The sequence below is a fragment of the Varanus komodoensis genome, unplaced genomic scaffold (genome assembly GCF_004798865.1).
Source record: "Varanus komodoensis strain SLA01 unplaced genomic scaffold, ASM479886v1 scaffold16, whole genome shotgun sequence".
Lineage (NCBI taxonomy): Eukaryota > Metazoa > Chordata > Lepidosauria > Squamata > Varanidae > Varanus > Varanus komodoensis.
The window spans coordinates 25,949,328-25,967,782 of NW_025335468.1; the positions used below are offsets into that span (position 1 = coordinate 25,949,328).

General features: G+C 39.1%; 1 protein-coding gene across 1 annotated transcript in view; it reads right to left on the reverse strand.

The window, feature by feature from the left end:
- The window catches only part of NELL1 (neural EGFL like 1), a 521,924-nt gene that overhangs the window by 89,549 nt on the left and 413,920 nt on the right, over positions 1–18,455 (reverse strand). Inside the window, exon 15 of the mRNA XM_044426038.1 lies at positions 502–597. Coding sequence (XP_044281973.1) covers positions 502–597 — 96 coding nt within the window. The remainder of the gene's footprint in view (positions 1–501; positions 598–18,455) is intronic.

Genomic DNA, 18,455 nt, shown 5'->3' on the forward strand with positions numbered 1-18,455 from the left:
GCATGTACAACTTTATCTGATTTTGTTTTTTGACCAAGACGCACAGAAGTTTGCATATCCAACTACTTACAACTTTGCTCTGAGAAGGGGAATTGCCCTGCCTGATGTGTTTGCTCCTGTTGCTGATGATGGCTTGGGTTGACCTCTTTGCACCTTTTTGGCTTGGCAGATCTGATTTAGCATATGTAGGAGTTTATGAAATTAGCCCCACTCCAACCTCAATTAAATTTCTCTCTTCCAGAACTCAACACAAGGTAGATCTGACTTACCACAGTACTGACAGAAATACCGTATCATGTTGTGAATCAAACCTGATAGCGTTCTCTACTATGCCAGATGTGAGGAATTTTCCTAATTTTGTTATGTTGCCATTTTCCTGCTAGGAATAGTCAGCTATAGAATAACAGGAAATAATGTTCATATGCATTCAAAAGGTATACGTAATGCATAGTGCTGATTTGTAAGTCAAAATAAGTCACTGATTAGTGTTTGGAATGTTACCTTTTTCACAATGACTTCCTGTGAATCCAGAAGGGCAAGCACACTTATTCGGAGCTACACACGTACCACCATATCTGCATCCTTCTTCACAAAATGCTGAAAAAGAAACACAGTTATTTCATGTATTTATTTCCATGCAATTGTGGAACAAAGGGAAAACAACTGCTTATGACAAGGGAGAAGTACAACTCACGAAAGCCCAAACAGATTGAGATAACTACCACAGAGGGGAAACTGAAAGCCTCAAGACAAATTGACAGCAACAAGCTGTTGTTGATTATTTGGCATGGACATTAAGAGATCATACAGGACACATCTGAGCTACATTTAATCAAAGAAATCCCAGTGACATTTGCAACTGAATGCTTTTTATAACCTTTAGAGGATGCTCTTTGTAACCTTTAGAGGATGCAAAGAACAGCAAATAATTTGCTGAATGAATTATGCTAACTTCCATTCTTTGTTTTGATTATTTAAGCTGCAGCTACAGTTGTAATATCTGATTTTCTATGTATCCATTAGCAGAACTGTTCAGGAGCGCTATGCAGTCATGGACCACAGTCTAGATAGCTGTGAGAATAATTTGATAGAGGGTTCGGGCTTCTATTTTGCAAATGTGGAGAAGTTTCAAAGATTACTTGCAATATGACATAGGGTAGGGCTGTTCAGAGAAAACGAAGGCTGTACATGATCCCTCACTCCCAGAAGTTTGCAAGCCTAGTTCACAGGGCTGTCATCTTCCAAGTTCTCTTCTGAGTTTTCCTGCCGTTGTTGGGGGACGGTGGGAAGCAAGGCAAGTCTGGCTTTTTCCTAGGTGACACTATTAGTTGGTCCAGGAGTCTACTGGATTTTTGCAACTCCTCTCTATACCAGAGCACCATCTTGTTTTGGGTAACAGAAAACGTAGGAACACAAAGAAAGGTGGAGAGGAGCCTAAGCTGGGGGGCAGGGAAACCTTTGTGTGAGGGATGCTGCAATCTTCCTGCAGACAAGATGGCAGAAAAAGCCTTGTTAAAGTACCAGGTGATTTGCCTCAGGCAGAGACGGCCGTAGGCTACAGGCCAGCTCTTCTGTGAGGCATGGAGAGCCATGTAGCTGAGGCAGTCCATAGGGGAAGTGTCTCCCCTGCACTGCTTGCCCATTTGCTTGCCAGCTGGGTGGCCAGCCCTGGCTGCTGCTACTGCCACAGCCCCACTGTGCAGCGCTGCTACTGCTTGTGGAAGGAGTCTCTCAGGACTCCTCCAAGGATCTCCACAGCATAGCTCCAGACCATGCAAGAACACAGGGCATTAAGGATATCTTTGGTATTCTGCTTAAAGTGTCGTAAGTTTCTTAATACACTTTATTTATTTGTTTGTTCATTTGTTAGATTTATATCCCACTTTTTTCTTACATACTCAAAGGAGCTGACACCCATCTCCTGCTCTCAATCTTATCACCACAACAACCCTCTGAGGTGGATTGGGCTGAGAGTCTGGCCCAAAGTCACCCAGTTGGTTCCATGGCCAAGTGGGGACTAGAACCCAGGTCACCTGAGCCCCAGTCCCATGGTCTTAATCGCCACACCTCACGGGCTTGTACACCTAAGGGTGCAATCCTATGCTTATTTAAAGCGAAAAAAGTCCTACAGTTCCCAATAAGCCCCAGCCAGCCTGGCTGCCTAGAGGGATGCTGGGAGTTATCAGACTCCCAGCATCAAATCAAATCCATAGTACTGTGCCTCAATTTACTTGGGAGACAATCCTCAGGCTTCCTGATGTTGTCTGGGAGGGAAGATATGATGATTTTGGAGTCAAATCCCCAAGGACCGGTTACCTCAGAGCCAGGACTCTGAATGCTGAGCCCCTGCCCCGCTCCTCTTCTAGCCAGTGTGGAAATGGCCAGCTGGCTTCCTTCCCAAGGATAAAACTGGGTCTTCAAGTGGGGAAAAAGCATGCCAAGGAGAAGGTACAGCTGGACGAGGCTGGGGCTGAAGGTTTATGCCAATTTCCCCAGCCTTTCCCCCACTAACATTTTATCTTGGCAGATTAAGGATTGTTCTAAAAGAAATACAAGAAGTTGGGAGCTGCACCTGGAGTTTGCTACCATTACAATTCACATAATGTGTTGGATATGGATCTGATGCAGGAATGTTGGACTGCATCCTTAAAAGATAATAATTTAAGTATGGCAGAGGACTGGTGTGGGAAAGAGATGAGAACAGGATGAGAGAAAAATATAAAATAGAACTTCTGAATACATGAATACATTGGATGCCTCCTGAATACATTGTTTCTCTAAATGAAGCAAGGAAATCTAGTCTGATTCAAATATTATCTGATTAGCATGGCCATCATTTTTCCACGGCAGGATTCCACACATCTGTGGTAACATTTGAGTAATAGAATCACCTTGGACGGGAATGCTACAAAGTTTGAACATATTTAAAGGTTACTAGAACCGCATGGAACCCAGCCATGAGGAAATGGTAACCATAGAGAACAGATGTCTGAATTAAATGTTCAACATGTATCCAGCTATATTACCAAAGAGAGAAGAGTTAAGGGTATGAAATTGGATGCAAAATTACCTTCTTGTGTCCCTCACCACCCACCATGGATGTTATTGGAAATTTCATGAATGAGTTTGGTAGAGTTGCCCTGAGTGCTCCATGCATGATCATAAGAAATCTAAGTCATATTCTGTACATTGCTGTTCTCAGCACACCCAGTGGACTAAGAGAAACCAGAATTAATATTTAAAGGGTACTTTCTGCATCTGAGTTAATAGCAGAGCCACTAAACCACCCTGCAAGCTGCAATCACAGATGGAGTGTTGGCAAAGAAACGCAGCAAATGGTATGCAAAGGGGTGTAAAACACTGTGAAACAGAATAGGTGTTTTGGACTGGCTGTGCATTATTATACCGAACAATCACAACTAAGTGGGCCAAAGATCAGCCAGGGGAGGAGGGCTAATCATTGTAACCATTTACAGGAGAACAGAGCAAATAATACTACCAGGGCCCTCTTTTATTGGACTGCTTAATTGGCAGGGCTACTCCAGCATGACACCTTTTAGGCCTCTTTAAGAAAATGATGCAGAGAATGAGAAAGTAAAGACTTCCAGATGATTGCTAAAGCAATAGGAAATGCTCTTAAAATGGTATGGAAGAACCTTTCAAGGATCGTGCCTTTCACCTTGCCCCACATGAGGCACCAACAGAGTGGCCCACAGTTGGCATGGAGACAAACAATGTGAAAGCTGCAACATCTAAAGTGGCAGCCATCTTTTGATTACTCCACAAGATCATTCTGTCAGAAACAAGAAGTCAGAGCAGACAAAAAAGCCAGGCCTTCTATCTAGCAGGAACATGACTGAAGTCACCATGATGGCTGGTAAACCACATCAACAAAGCAGCCACAGCTAAGCTAAGAGAAAGGGAAACTTTAAAAAGAAAAGTCAATATGGTTGGTGTTTCAGACCCAGGGTAGCAAGGTCTTGTGCACAATGTTCAAAACTCTGTCTCAATGGATTTTTTTTTTTACCTAGTTTAGCTCTGTGGATTTCATGCCATTTCTCCCACTGGCATCAACTCAACCTGTAGCAAGTCAGGCCAATACACAAATTTTGCTGTGGAAATTGCCTAGTTCTTGGGGAAATACAGAATATATCCTCTCAGGCTGAAATGGATTAATCATATCTGTTTGTATCCAGGCCACTTTAAGGAACTCTCCCTGTGAGTTTGATATGCAGCAAGAAAGGATGGTGAGTTGGGTTTGTGTAAATAAAGTGAGCTGGTGCAAGAAAGTGAATCAGATGATCATACTGCTGAGCCAGAAGGAACGATGGATTAGGGAAGCCCTTTCAGGGTTTAACCTAGTGTGACCACTTCCCTGAAGCTTCAAGAAGCTGAAGAGATGAAGCTGCCTCTCGTTTGATCTCTTGCAGCTCCAGGAAAACACAGAAAGGTTTTTGTTTGTTTGTTCATTCGTTTGTTTGAGTTTGGATTGCATTCCTTGAAGAAATTTTGGCTGAAGCAAGCAATTGATTTTATGTTGTATAATGTTAGTGGTATGATTTATACTGTTCTTTAGTTTAATATAATATTTTAATCTATTTATATCTGACCCCTCGGTGGCATTTTGTGATTGTTGTCTGTTTATATGATTTTATAAGATGTTGTTTTTATTGGCATTTTTGTAATCTGCTTGGAGAGTAGTTGGGACTTATTTAATTGCAGAATATAAGTTGAATGAATGAATGAGTAAATAAATAAATAAATGACCTTACAAGTGCTTGATAAGTAAAATTATGTATTGCCATTTATCCACTTTAAAATTCTGAAACTGTGTTAAGCAAAAAAGGCCGAGCATGATTCCATAAGAGATGGAAGTATATGACCCAGTGTAATTGGGATAACAGATGGGAAAGCTATACTGAACTATCAGTGATATGACTGAATCACCCCTCTATGCTGTAGCAGCTCTTTCAGTTCAAATTTTTCCTTTCTCAGGGAAATTAAATCGCTTAGTACTTGACAAAATTCAAGTTGAAACAACTAAATCTTTATTAGCCTCAGAGAGATCACTGAGTAGAAATTATATTGAATTAACATTAAAATGCAAGACAGTATGGAGGGAATTAGTATTCTCAGCACAACAGTTATTGAGAGCAACTACTAGTAGAAGGGGGGAAGAAAATGGATTGTCACTCTTTTTATCAAATCATGATAAATGTTTCTTCAGCACATACTCATCATTTCATTTCAGTACTGCCAGGGTATTGGCCAAGGATCCCTTCCAACTCTGCAATTATTGACTCTTAAGATTTCTTTAAGTAGTACTATCAGTGTGGATGCTCTGAGGCTGCACCTCTTAAGCCCTGACAAAGACATTTGGCAGCCAGTAACATTCTGGTGATGCGTTACAATGGAAGTTAGTTATCCCTGGAGTTCTCAGCCATTCAGCAGGTAGAGGGACAGATTTACACCTTTCTGTTTGTTCCATAACTAGAATACAAAGGAACTAGAATACAAAGAGCACCACACACCTCTGGATCTGTCAGGATGCACATGAACACGATTGTTACTGGAGCCAGCAACAGTTACACAATGAGCCTTAAGTGTTCAAACAACTTCTTTATTGTCTCTCTCATTCATGATAAAAGCTTGATGCATATAAAGGACTATATCCAATGCTGTAATCCCATTAATGGAAATATCTGTGACATAGCAGAAGCTTTCAGGAAGCTTTTTGCGGGGGGGGGGGGGATGATTCTCCTTTGCCTCTGCATCTTCTTGTGTCCCCAAGATCTGAAGGGGGACGACTCTGGCACAGCATGGAGGGTGGTGGATGGGATTGCAAGAGAAAGGGAGCATTTGTGAAACTTCCTTTCCTGACTTTTCTGTTTATGAAAACCTCTGATACATCCAAGATTCTTCTATGAATGGAAGAACAGCAGAGAATACAATCTACCATGCAACACCTTGGGTGTGGTTCACAGTAAAAGACAGGTTAGCTTCTATGGGGAACAGGTTCCCTCTGGTTAGAAGTAGATTGCTCTCTTATTTGTTCCAATCACAATACCATTTCTTAGGATCCTGTGGAATAAGGAGGAAATATTTAAAGGTGCAACTAGTAATTCATTCTGACACTGCAGAGTTTCTTTTAAACACAATTGCAGTGCTCTAAGAATATGCACTGTGATAACATCATGATACCAAACTATTTGATCAGCCTTGCATTTTAATCTTTTGCCATTTCAGAAAAACTCAAAATTCATAAATCTCCTCACCCTGCAAAATAGTCCTGCTGACCCAAATGTCTTTGCCTATATCACAACTGATGTTATTTGCAGTTTTCTTTTGTTTTGCTTTTGTCACCAATGAAAGATTCTTCTGCTGGTATCCAACGGAGAAGCTACAGAAATCAGCTCACTAGATGCACGTTAATTTGGAAAAATGTGTTCACATCAGCTGAAGCTCTCACTCCATCATTTGCTAGCCCATCTTGGTGTTACATTTCTAAATATGTCTCATAACCAGTTGCATCAAAAAACTTCTGCTGTGCTTCAAGCCCTTGAGCAACATCGGTTTGTTAGGAAACAGCATAATGAATTGGAATGTTCAGGTTCCTCATAGCAGGTTCTTAGTAATCTGAGAAAGCTATGAATACACTTGATAATTCCCTTAAGAGGTAGGTACTGCTAATACATCTCCATTAATACATTTTATTCCTGTCCCTGTTTATAGGTAGAGATGCCATGTTACAATAGTACTTATTGAATATGTAATAAAATGCTTTATTGAGAAAATTAAATGTGAAAGCTACTACCATAAAATCCACAGTGATACCAAAGTTATTAGTCTCTCTCTCTCTCTCTCTCTCTCTCTCTCTCTCTCTCTCTCTCACACACACACACACACACACACACACACACACAGTCTATACAAGTAATTGCCCAAGAAACCAATTCAGTAAAAACAAAAATGTCACCATTGTTTCTACTGGGAATGAACTGGAGATAAAGAAGTACCATTCTACACCAATATATCTCGGTATACTTTGGTCCTCCGAGCACATGTGCGTGCGTGCGTGCATGTATTGAGAGTGGAGGTAAAATTAGCCTCCTGGTTAATTTGTGCAGACTGCAGCAGTACCAAGATAGTGCCAAGTACTCCAGAATATTTGCTTCTGTGAATAGGGTACCTGGATGCAAAAAAAGAACAGGGAACATACGCCCTTAGCAGATCCATCTTGTTATTAAAAACTTGCGTTTGTTTCAACTCCTACTTCTATAGAAAAAATAACTGCATTGCAGACCTATCTTCTTTTGCATCTGTCATTCTAGCTGTAAACATTATAAAAATTATGCACCTGGACAATGAGACGTGAATAAAAAGATCTTAATTTTGGGTAGCTGTTTCATAATAGCAAAATGACTGTCTAAGGATGCATTCCTATGCAAGTTTAGACAGATAAATGCCCTAAGACTTGCAGCATATCCTAGCCGTTTGTTGCCCCAGTTAGTAGTTGTTGCTCACTTTGTATGATGTATCTAGCAATGCTTTGGCTCCTTTGGCTCCTTCTTTACAGTAGCTATGCTAGCAACCTCCTCCCCTGTTCTACCAGCTCCAGTCTTGAATCCCTGGATGAAAAGTATGTGTGTAGGGGTGGTGATGAAATCCAGAATCCTTTGCCCTCTAATTCACCAAATATTATCCAAATTAGCTTTCTAGAAACAGTAGCTAAGAAGCTTAAAAACCATACCATGGTTCCATGAGACATAACTGGTTCACCAGTTTGAGGAGAATGTAGAATTGTTATATAGTGAAAATTAGTAGAATAGTGGTGTTGGCTTTTAAGGCTATTACTTGCAAATGCACCATCAAATTCAATATAATGGCACATCTGGGTTTTGCCACCTCATTGCTGAGGTCACTCTGTACTGCCAATTAATCTATTTTCTTTTTGTGACCTAGCTACCTGTAAAAAGTTTATTTTGTGGAGACGAGCCTGCATGCACTCATTAAACTACCTGTGTGTATTATCTCAAGCTGTTCTGGCTTCAAGAGGGGACAGAGAAGGACTCTTGCCAAGTAGACAGAATGATTTTACAATGTCTTCCATGAGAACTTCCCACGCCCACTCCCAAAGGCCTAGGGAAAATACTCCGACAGCTAGGGATTGGCAAAGAAGGTTAACCTCACATTTGCTAAGAATTTTAAAGTTGAGGGGCTACTGATGCCCTCGGTCTTGGTCTTTGTAGTTTTGTGCTTTCATCTTGCTTTTGGCTTTTGGCTCTCACTGCAATATTCCAAGTGATTTTCCAAGTGAAGACCCATACTTAGATATATATGGAGAGGAGCAGGTAACATTTGCTATTTTCTGCCGTAAGACTGTTTCCAGATTTAATCTGTTTCTTGAATGCCCTATCATGCAACTCTTGAGGTAGATGCTGCATTCCTTTACAAAGAATACAGGGAAAAGCAAATGATAGGGCATTCAAATGATAGCCTTTGTACTAAATCCAGAGCCTACTGGTTAGTTTCAGGTTTAGGATTTGAAATTAGGAGTGCCAGTTAGGGCCCTTATTTCTAAGCCATAGGCAGTCTTAGACAGGACAGTCCCCTGGCTCAAGCTGAAATGGATATGAGGAGTGGTGGCAGCCTATGTTGATAATTGCTTGTACCTACTACGTGGCTGCAAGCTACCTACAGTGTACAAGTTGAAAGCCCCCCTTCCCTTCAAGTTTGGACTCATCTCTCTGAAGAACAGGAAGCAAGCAGCTCTGGTATTCTTTTACTATTGTATCGTATTCTTTTTGCAGCATCTCTTCTTCCTGTACACTCTGCTTAGAAGAAAGAAATAATCTCAGAATTATGTAGTGATATTAACACCGGATTGCATCCTATGTTCATTCTGTTTAAGCTAAAATAATATTCCGTATAAGCCACTAATGACATAACTCCAATCAGTGCACACAGTGTACATTTTGGCTTCCAAATTTAGCCTTAATTTTACAAAGGACCAGGAAATGGTCCTGTGTTTTTAGTGAAACATCGGGTTTCCACAGGTCCAAGGTATGGTCATTGTTGCACAACGGTTTCAGCTATATTTATTTATGACTGCAAGAAACTCAGAATGTAGTTCAGGACTGATTTGTTTATAACTTAAAGTCACAGCTCTTACTCTAAAATTATTTTTTTCCAGTGAAACGTATTAGTAAATGTGCTAAATGCCAGAAGCTTATAGGAGCTTAAAGGTCAATACAGTAGATTATGAAGAAACACACCATTCTCCTAGCTGTCCTTTGCATAAAAGAGGACTCCTTTTTGGAAGCTGCTGCTATACAATATACAGAATATAAACCTGGAGTACTTTGTTTGATTGTGAGTTTCAAAAATTAAAACAAAAATAAAAGCACAGCAATAAACAAAAATCAAACCTGGAGAACTTGGCTTTTGTAATAATGAGTAGGAACTGGGCTTCTAGAACATTTTCTATTTTATTTACATTTGCACAAAAAATGCCTAACATGTTATCAAACCTTTGGGAACAGCCAGATACAGCTTTGAGGACATCTTTTAAAATGGAGCTTCCCTCCCTTGTCAAAACTGTAAGATATGACCAGCCAGCAAGAGCAATAAATTACAGGTAATCACATTCACTCTCCCGCATGAGACCAAACTGCATGCACATACATTCTCTAAGAGACTGACCACTAGGCACATATTTTGCCATTTCTTATTTTTATTTAGTTTTACAACATACCCCTATTGTTTTAATATTCTTTGCCATCAAATTTCTGGAAAACAACAAAGTTAAGCCATGAATAACGGCCTCTTCATTTTATCTTTCAGCCTTTTTAGAGCCCGAAAACATTTTGTGTCAGAAGCTCCTGACAAGAATGATTTCAGGTGGACTGACTTTTCTCTCCCCTCCATTCCCTAGACAGTACAGTGAAAACAGCCCCCCTGTGGCCAGAAAATGGCTCTTTCTGTTTTAAAGGCTCTGTATTTTTCAGAAAGCTACTCACTTTTCAGTTTGGCACAACCCAGAGCTGGAAGCTGGCGCAAGTTACTGAGTTATGCTTATTACTTGTCTACCTATGCTACTTATCATAGATTTTGGGAAACTAAAAAACAACCCTTTAGCTGCTGTAGCAACACTCAGAAAAGCAGCCTGTCTTTCAACATATTCAAATCTATGTCCAGTACATGCTCACTTTGGAGCAGTGTGAATAAGTGATGGCCTTCTCTATGCTCTAGCCCACAAGCCCCTTGCCAGACTAGGTTAGAGAGAGATGATGGGAATTGTAAGCTAAAATATCAGGTAGGCATGAGTTTCTATTTTAAAATTCATACATTCATTATACCATATTCTTCATCTGACCAGGGCTATTATAACTTGTAAAATTGAATCGTTTGCGGGAGGTGGATGTTATTAAATGAAATAAAGAAATGGAAGTTTTCTCCACTATACATGTTATTTAGTTATATCCATACCCAATATGTATTTATTACTACATTGATACCCTGCCTGACTTCCTCCTGCATGGACCCCAAGATGGCTCACATAGCTCTCCTCCCCCCATTTTATCCTCTCAGCAACTCTGTAAGGTAGGTTAGGCGAAAAACCAGTGAATGGTCGAAAATCACATGGCGAACTTCATGGCCAAGTGGGGACCAGACCTCCCCAGTCTCAGTCCAGCCGTCTAATCGCTATGCCACTCTTCCTTTTAAAATGCAAGTAATGGCTCCATTGGGTTGCATTTCCCTCCAACTCTCAGGAAGGGGACAGGCGCTTGTGGGGTTTTTGTCTCAGATGCCAAATAATATGACTGGCCTTGAATCCTACACAGCTCTACTTGTGTCCATGGAGATGTGCTATTTGCCTCGAGTGGCCCTAACTAGAACACAATGGGGCCTAAGAGGATGTTTCTGCACCTGGATGAGTCATCCAAGTGGGAGGCATGCTTTCTTCCTATGTAATTTTCATTATTTTTATTCATGGGCACTGTGTTTTAATTTGTTGCACAACACTCTGATGTCTCTCATTGTGGATCAGCTTATACATTCCGTGATAGACCAAATTCCTTGGGCAGCATTCATGCACTTCATAGCAATATTTCCTTAGTGCTTAAACACTAAAACTAATGGTGGCTGAAAGCCATCTACCTTAATATATGCATGTTTGTATGCGTGCTTTCCTGTGTATGCATTTTTGTAAGCAGATCATTGAAGGACTGTATCACAACATTCAGAAAACTGCATATAAAAGAAGAATATCATTTTTGTTTGGTATACTGGTGCAGAATGTGCTAATGACTCCTCCATCCCAGGTACTCACTGCTCCTAATAATCTACAGTTCCTTTTACCTCCTTTGAGCTGATGGAAAGAGTCCAGAAGGAACATGGAGTATATCATCAACTGAGGGGAGCAGAAGACTCTGCAAATAGGGGTGCTTCTGTGGACAGGAATTTTGTCTATTAATTCCCAGTCCAACAAATCCTTCTGTTTTCACTTTCTCAATGGAAAGGGCAGAAGCTGGTCTGTGTCACCACCTATGATTGGAAATCATGGTAAACTATGATAAATACCGTAATTCTTTCCAAGCTAATAATGGTACCAGTCCATTAAAAATAAGAACAGATGTTCAGAAATTACCCCTTGGGTTTTTATTTCAAATCAGAGGTAACTTCACCAAGTAATATTGTCCTCATGAATGGTTATCTTAAATGTTAAAGCAGCTATTCAAGAGGACAATGTTATTTTGTGAAGTTAGTTCTAAGTTGAAATAAATAAATGTTAACTCTGAAATAAAGGATTCCTTAAGAGGTTTTTAATTTAATGAGCTGTGAATTTATTAATGCTCTCTTGCTCTTTAATTCCCAATCTGATTAATAATTCGTAGGTCACCACTTCATTAATTATAGACAAATGTGAGATTCTATGAAGCACCAGAGCTTGACTCCAATCTGAATCTTTCTTGGAGGAAAACAGGAACCTGGAAACAGTTTAGCAGAATAGGCTGGACCAAAACATTTCACCCAACAAAATTCCACAATAAGTCAGAATATGAGCAAGGAAGTGCAAGGTAATGGAGCAGCTGACTAGGATGCCAGCTATGTCTTCCTATTCTTATTTCATTCATGGGGACCTGGACCCAGGTTATCCAGAATTCAGTGAATGGCCAAGCAATAGTCCCAGCAATGTTGTAATGGAATGGATGGATTGCATTGGGACATATTCAAATGCCTATAATTTGCACTTATATGTATAGGGCCTGCTCAAATTGTAGACTCAGAAATGATCCATGAGGTCTTGTCAACCACTCTCCCATTAAACATAAATGGACAGTATTCCAGGTGTCAAATGATATTTTCCTGAACAAAGGCACTTGTGCTAATTGGACTTGCAATTAATTCAAATGCAGCCCTTGAGAAATGCAATGATACCATCTCTGCCCAATATAGCATGCACTAGCACTCTGTGTTGTTCTTGGCAGTAATTTGGGTGACTTGCTTCACACCTTGGTAGACTGGGTGAGAGAAGTAAGTTTTAAGAAATTAAATGGCTGGAGTAAAAGCTATACTATTACTATGGACACGTTTAGTCCTATTCTGGTTGCCTCGGAAACAAGAATTCAAAAGGGTCCCAATCTGCCAATTCCTTTCTCCTTAATAGCTTCTTTGTTACTGAAGTGTTGTAGAGGAACATTTGAACTCTGGGAGTTCCAAGTGGAGTACCCTGAGGTTTCATTTACCCCACACTCCATTCCACCCTTGCATGGAGAACTACTGTAACAGTACACTGGGATCATAATACAAGGTTTCTGTATCCCCTTCTTTTAATAGGGTTATATTACAAATAAAAGGAATTTCACAAGCAACATTATCAATTCATCTTATGTTATACAATAAGGAAGGTTTCTGAATGACCAGAGAAAATTTATACAAATGTGAAAACATAATTGGTTTTTCAGAGGTCAGAGATTTGTTCTGATTCATATTAACATGGGCATGTTTCAGTGAAATTCAATAGAATGTACAACCAGACAAAAAGCCCAATAGGAAGAAAAAGCATTCATATGAAGAGAGGAACTGTGGGCTGAAAATCTGGAGCAGGATCACTGGAAGCAGAAACTGGATTATTTCACTAGTTCTTTAATTAATGTAACTTTTACATATTTCCTGCAGGTCAAGCCACCTGACAACGATACAGAAAAGAAACAAGAGTACAGGAGCCCTTCTAAAGTCACACATGTATGGCTGTAGCGGATTGTCTCAATCCAGCACTGGAAGTAATACTGGCAGAATGAATTCTCCTTCCTGTTGCAGGTCCCTGTACCCCCAGAGCTACTTCAAATGATTAGGAGGCCATCCAGAAGGAGGTGCAGATGGAAGGAGATGAGAGGAAACTCCTGCTGCAATGTTGGATGTAACCCATGAGGTCTCTTTTCCTTTGCAAATTGCCACAACACAAGCAGCTACAGACACCTTGAGATCCAATATGGATCATTGATTAACTGCTACCCATGAGCATCTAATCTTAGCTGATGGAGAGGGCAATACCTGACTCAGGATAGTATTAATCCTAGGAAGTTTAACAATTACTATTTTAAGACACTTTAGCAAAGCAGTTACATATAAATATTATAGGATAATACAGTAAATAATTCAATAAATCATGGCCAGTCTTCTGTGATATGTCTATCACATCCATACACATGTCGTGTGAAATTTGCAATTCATATATAAACAAAGAAACTGCCAGACAGTCAATAGTGGCCTTTCATCTCATAGCAAATATCAGAGATGGTTATGGTACTTTTGTTCTACTCATGGAGTTAAACCACAATGTTCTAAAAATGCTGTAACTGGCTTGCATTGTTGCAACTAATAATTTCTGTTAAAGCAATGGACAAAGTCTTGTTGTCTTCATATGGAATCCATGTGGGATGTACTAGCTTTTTCATACAATTCTTGGGTGAATCTCAACTGTTTTATAGAGTACTTTTGGTTCATAATGATCATAATGCCCCCTGGGAACGATGTTTCTCAGCACTAGCTATGGTAGGCAGCTTTCTAGAAATGCGAACATTTTCTGCAAATAAACACAGCTGGAAACAATAAATAGTTGTAGGCCTTGTTGAGGACATTTGCCATAAGCAGTCAAGAGAACTGACTGATCCAGATGAAGAAGTTATTTACTGAACCAAAGGATGCTTGGTTGGGTGGTCATACCCTGTACTTCACAACAAAGAATGAAAGTCATACCGGCAGTAAGCATCCATATTACAGCACTTCTGCTTGTGTGCTTGTAAAGATAGTTTAAATGACAGTGGCTAAGCTTGAGAACAATTGCTTGAGAAAATGTTCCTATTCAGGCATAATATATCACAGTATTGTAGGCTTAACAAATGTATACATTTTACATTGCAAAATGTAACTAAAAACAATTTCTACTATTATACTGAAATTTTGGATCACAGATGCAAAGCCTATGAGCCGCAAGCTGCATTCAACTCTTTAGGTCTTATCTGAGGTCGCCATACTCCCTATGCCATTGCTACTGCTGATCATCAATTCCTGTTAAATCATGTACCAATACCCACTACCCATAGTACATAAAAGATTAGATAAACTTTGCAGTAGATTCTGTAGCTCTGATTGCATACATGACTAAATCAGCCTTCCCCAACTTTGTGCCTTCCATACACATTTGGACCGCAACACCCAGAATTCCCAGTCAATGGCCCTGCTGTGTGGCAATTCTGTGAACTGTGGTCCAAATGTCTCTGACACCAAGTTGGGGAAGGCTGGTCTAAATAGTAGAAGGGAGTCCAAAAGACATTGGACAGCAGGGCTTACATGGATGCCCACAACTCCATTTGAGCCCTACCCATGTAGAGGTGCATATTGAGAAGGCATGTGTCTATGCATAGGCATGTGTATTCCTGAGCGTGGCCACCAACCCATTATCACATCTTGCCCTCAGGACTGAAATGGTTATGATACCAACAAGATTGTCTCTTCATGTTAGTCCATGCCCTATCACTTAGTAATTATAAAGTATTTCAGCTCAATATCCTTCTCTTACCCATATTCTGCTCTTCATATTCTTTGAGACAATATGATATAATTGTAAACAGCCTTCTAGAAAGCTAGGAACACCATATCCAACCAAGGAATGATTGGGCTTCTACATATATAAAATTATTCACTATGCTATATCCCCTCTTGTTCTAAGAATACAGTACTTTGTTTCAAATCGTGTCACTTTTTCTTCAAGAAACTAAGCTTTAGATGGTTCCCCAGTATATAGACAAGAAATTGACAAGAAATTGAACCTTAAGCCCTATGTAGTAAACATTCCAGAGGTCAAATGTCTCACTCAATGGGAATCCCGCTATTGAGTGGTTTCTGTTTCCAGATGCTGAAATCAAAAGGAGAACTTTGGGATACTTGTGCCTTCTGAAGGTCAGGAACTTAGTGCATTGTAATTACATGTTTGCTTTTCTGTGTCACTGCAGAGCTGTGCACAGTAAACAAGGTATCTGCTGAATGGTTTTCAACTTTGAAATTTAAACCATGGCCAAGTACATTTGGCAGGGGACGATGCCTTTGCAAAGACAAAAACAGAAGACCATTCTACGAATAATCATAAGAATCACAGATAATTTAGTTTTCCACAGTAATATAAACTAATTACATTGTTTGGATTCCAGCAAGGGAGCTAATTTTCTGATGTCGGAAGTTCTCTCTTTGATTAATGCTATTTTTTACTCTAGCAACATTCCCCCTTACTCAAATACTAGGAAGCAGGCAAAAAAATTAAGCATATTTTATTGCACAAATTCTCTAAGTACATAAGGAGATAAAATATGTAAATACTCGTGATTTCGCACAGGTTTTGCTCATGGGCAAAATATACAGATGAAGTTATGCCTTTTAACATCTACGATGTTTTATGTTTCTCATGAGCAGCATATTACAATTTGCTAAAATGTATATAAGTATAAATAAAATTAATTGAAACAATAAAGGACAAATATAGCACAATAAAGTATGCACTGTGACAAATTTCTTTTTTTAAACAAATGCACCCGCCTCTTCCAGTAAATGCATTCTAAGCCTATTTCACATTAGGTTTATTACCACGTTGTTCAGTTGCAGATGCATTCCTTAACTTTGACGGAAGGAATTCACATTTCCACTGAACATCCACTACAACATATGGACACACCAAGCACATGTGCATGCATAACCCCAGCTTCGCTAACATAAAAACACATTTTTTAACTCTGAAATATCCTATTTGGATGTTCTAAATTCTAAAGGCACCATGGATTGTCACTATATCAAGCCATCATATGGTCATTTGGAACATACGGTCATTTGGAAGACCATATGTTCACAGATCTCCTAAAATATCCATGTTTATTACATTCAACTGTCTAAACTGAATGAGGGCACAATTCATGGCTTGCTGGGGCATGCTGGAAATCCTTATTTTTACTGTGTGTTATGCAACAAAAACTAAACAACCCAAATAAAATAAAATAAAATAAAATATTGCCCGTTTAACAGAAAATGCTAAATACATATGTGTTATATAACCCTATATATTTGTATGTAGCAAGACCTACTAATAATGTTAAAGATAACTATGCATAAACTTCAACAAAGACAATCCATATATTTATGCATTTTTGAATTATGCCTAAAGACCACACATTCAAAAATGGAAAGTTTCATTAAATCCTCAACCCACTGTCTTATTTCAGGTGGCCATTTATCTTTCCAGTCCTATAGTTCTTTAGCTGTCAAAAGGGCATGAAAGATCCATTTGTGCTGAACTTACATTAAATTCCAAGAGTTGGAAAGGTAATTAATAAGGCCATGTATATCACCGAATATTATAAGAACTTTTCCATCACAAAATTTATCTGAATTATTGCTTCCTTTCAAAAGGAAGCAGTTATAATGCAGCTACGGCATAGGAATAAGAGATGCCTTCGCTGCATTATACCTCCAACAATTGGCCAATTTAATTAAGCTCTTATCAAAATGATATTGTAGTAGCCAGGATGCTTGAAGCATTGATTTTTACTGAATAATGGTAAAAAACTACTATCTGTTATCTCTTCTGAAATAGATTATAACAGATGACTCCATTGACTGGGCAAAATGAGGGGCTCCAATTCATTATTCCACTCTTGGTTAAGACCCCATGTGTCATATTTCTCAACTGATAATAGATATTAATACACATAGACTGTGGGCAGATGTTCAGCTTCATTCAATACTTCTAGTAACACAGGTAGCTTTGAAACTGTAGCACCAGCAGGCCCTGACCTAGATTCTAACAAATGTTTCAACTGCATTTATGCCATATATTTATGCCACATATCTGTCAATTTATAGTTAGCACACAAACTGGAAAAGCTATACAGAAAGCTATGACAAGGACCAAAGAGTTGATCCAAAGTAAAAATCATCCTGTCCTTCCAAATCCACCAAAGAAACATTTTCTTGCCAATCTTTAAGTCCAGATTTCTTCTATACAATTAATTTTGCATGTGAAAGTCGGTCAAACTGAAATTCACAAGAAAATATGTGCCTTACCTTGCCAATCATCCAATATGAGGCACCCTATTTGTTTTGGTATGCTGACAACTCAACACAATTCATTTCATAATTCAAATATGAACTGAATAGGGAGAGGAATCTAAGAGGAGGGAAAAAGGAACTTCTAGTAAAGTGAACAGGTTTGCCCTGTGATATAAAGGGGCTTTAGGGGAGGTAAATCCACCCTCTTTAATAGAAGTTGCAGACTTTTAAAGGATATGCATGGTACAATGGAACCCTACAGAAATTTAGGAAACAAAACTTTGTTTCTAAAAATATTTGTCAGGTATAAATGCAGGAATACCATGGAAAACATAAACGATTCAAGGCAGTACGTTCATTTTGAGCATATCTACAGAACTCCATGGGGTTAGCTTTAAGGATTGCCCATCTTTCAATGTTTTGTGAGATGTGTTTAATCAACCAACTCAAGTTTATCACAATCATTTGCATATATTGCTAAGGACAAGTATTTCCAATTAAGTAATAAACTCAACACAAATTTTAAATTGTGTGGCATATAATGTCCAGTCAACATCAATTCAGACTTCTATAAGTTGATAGAATAGCTGGATAAATATCTGAATTATTAATTGTGTCCAAGCTGGAACAAATGGCTGGAGTTTCAAAATACACATTAGAATAACATTGTTTGAATAAAATACTTTTATATTCTAAAATCCAGGAATATTAGGATTTTGTTGAGGTTCCAAACACAGGTCAACTATCAATGGCAAAGAGGACATCCCTGTCAAGTGCCTCTCTCAAGTAAGAAGTCAGACCATCATCATCATCATCATCATCATCGTGGTGCTAACTCTAGCATTTGTAGTTTCATG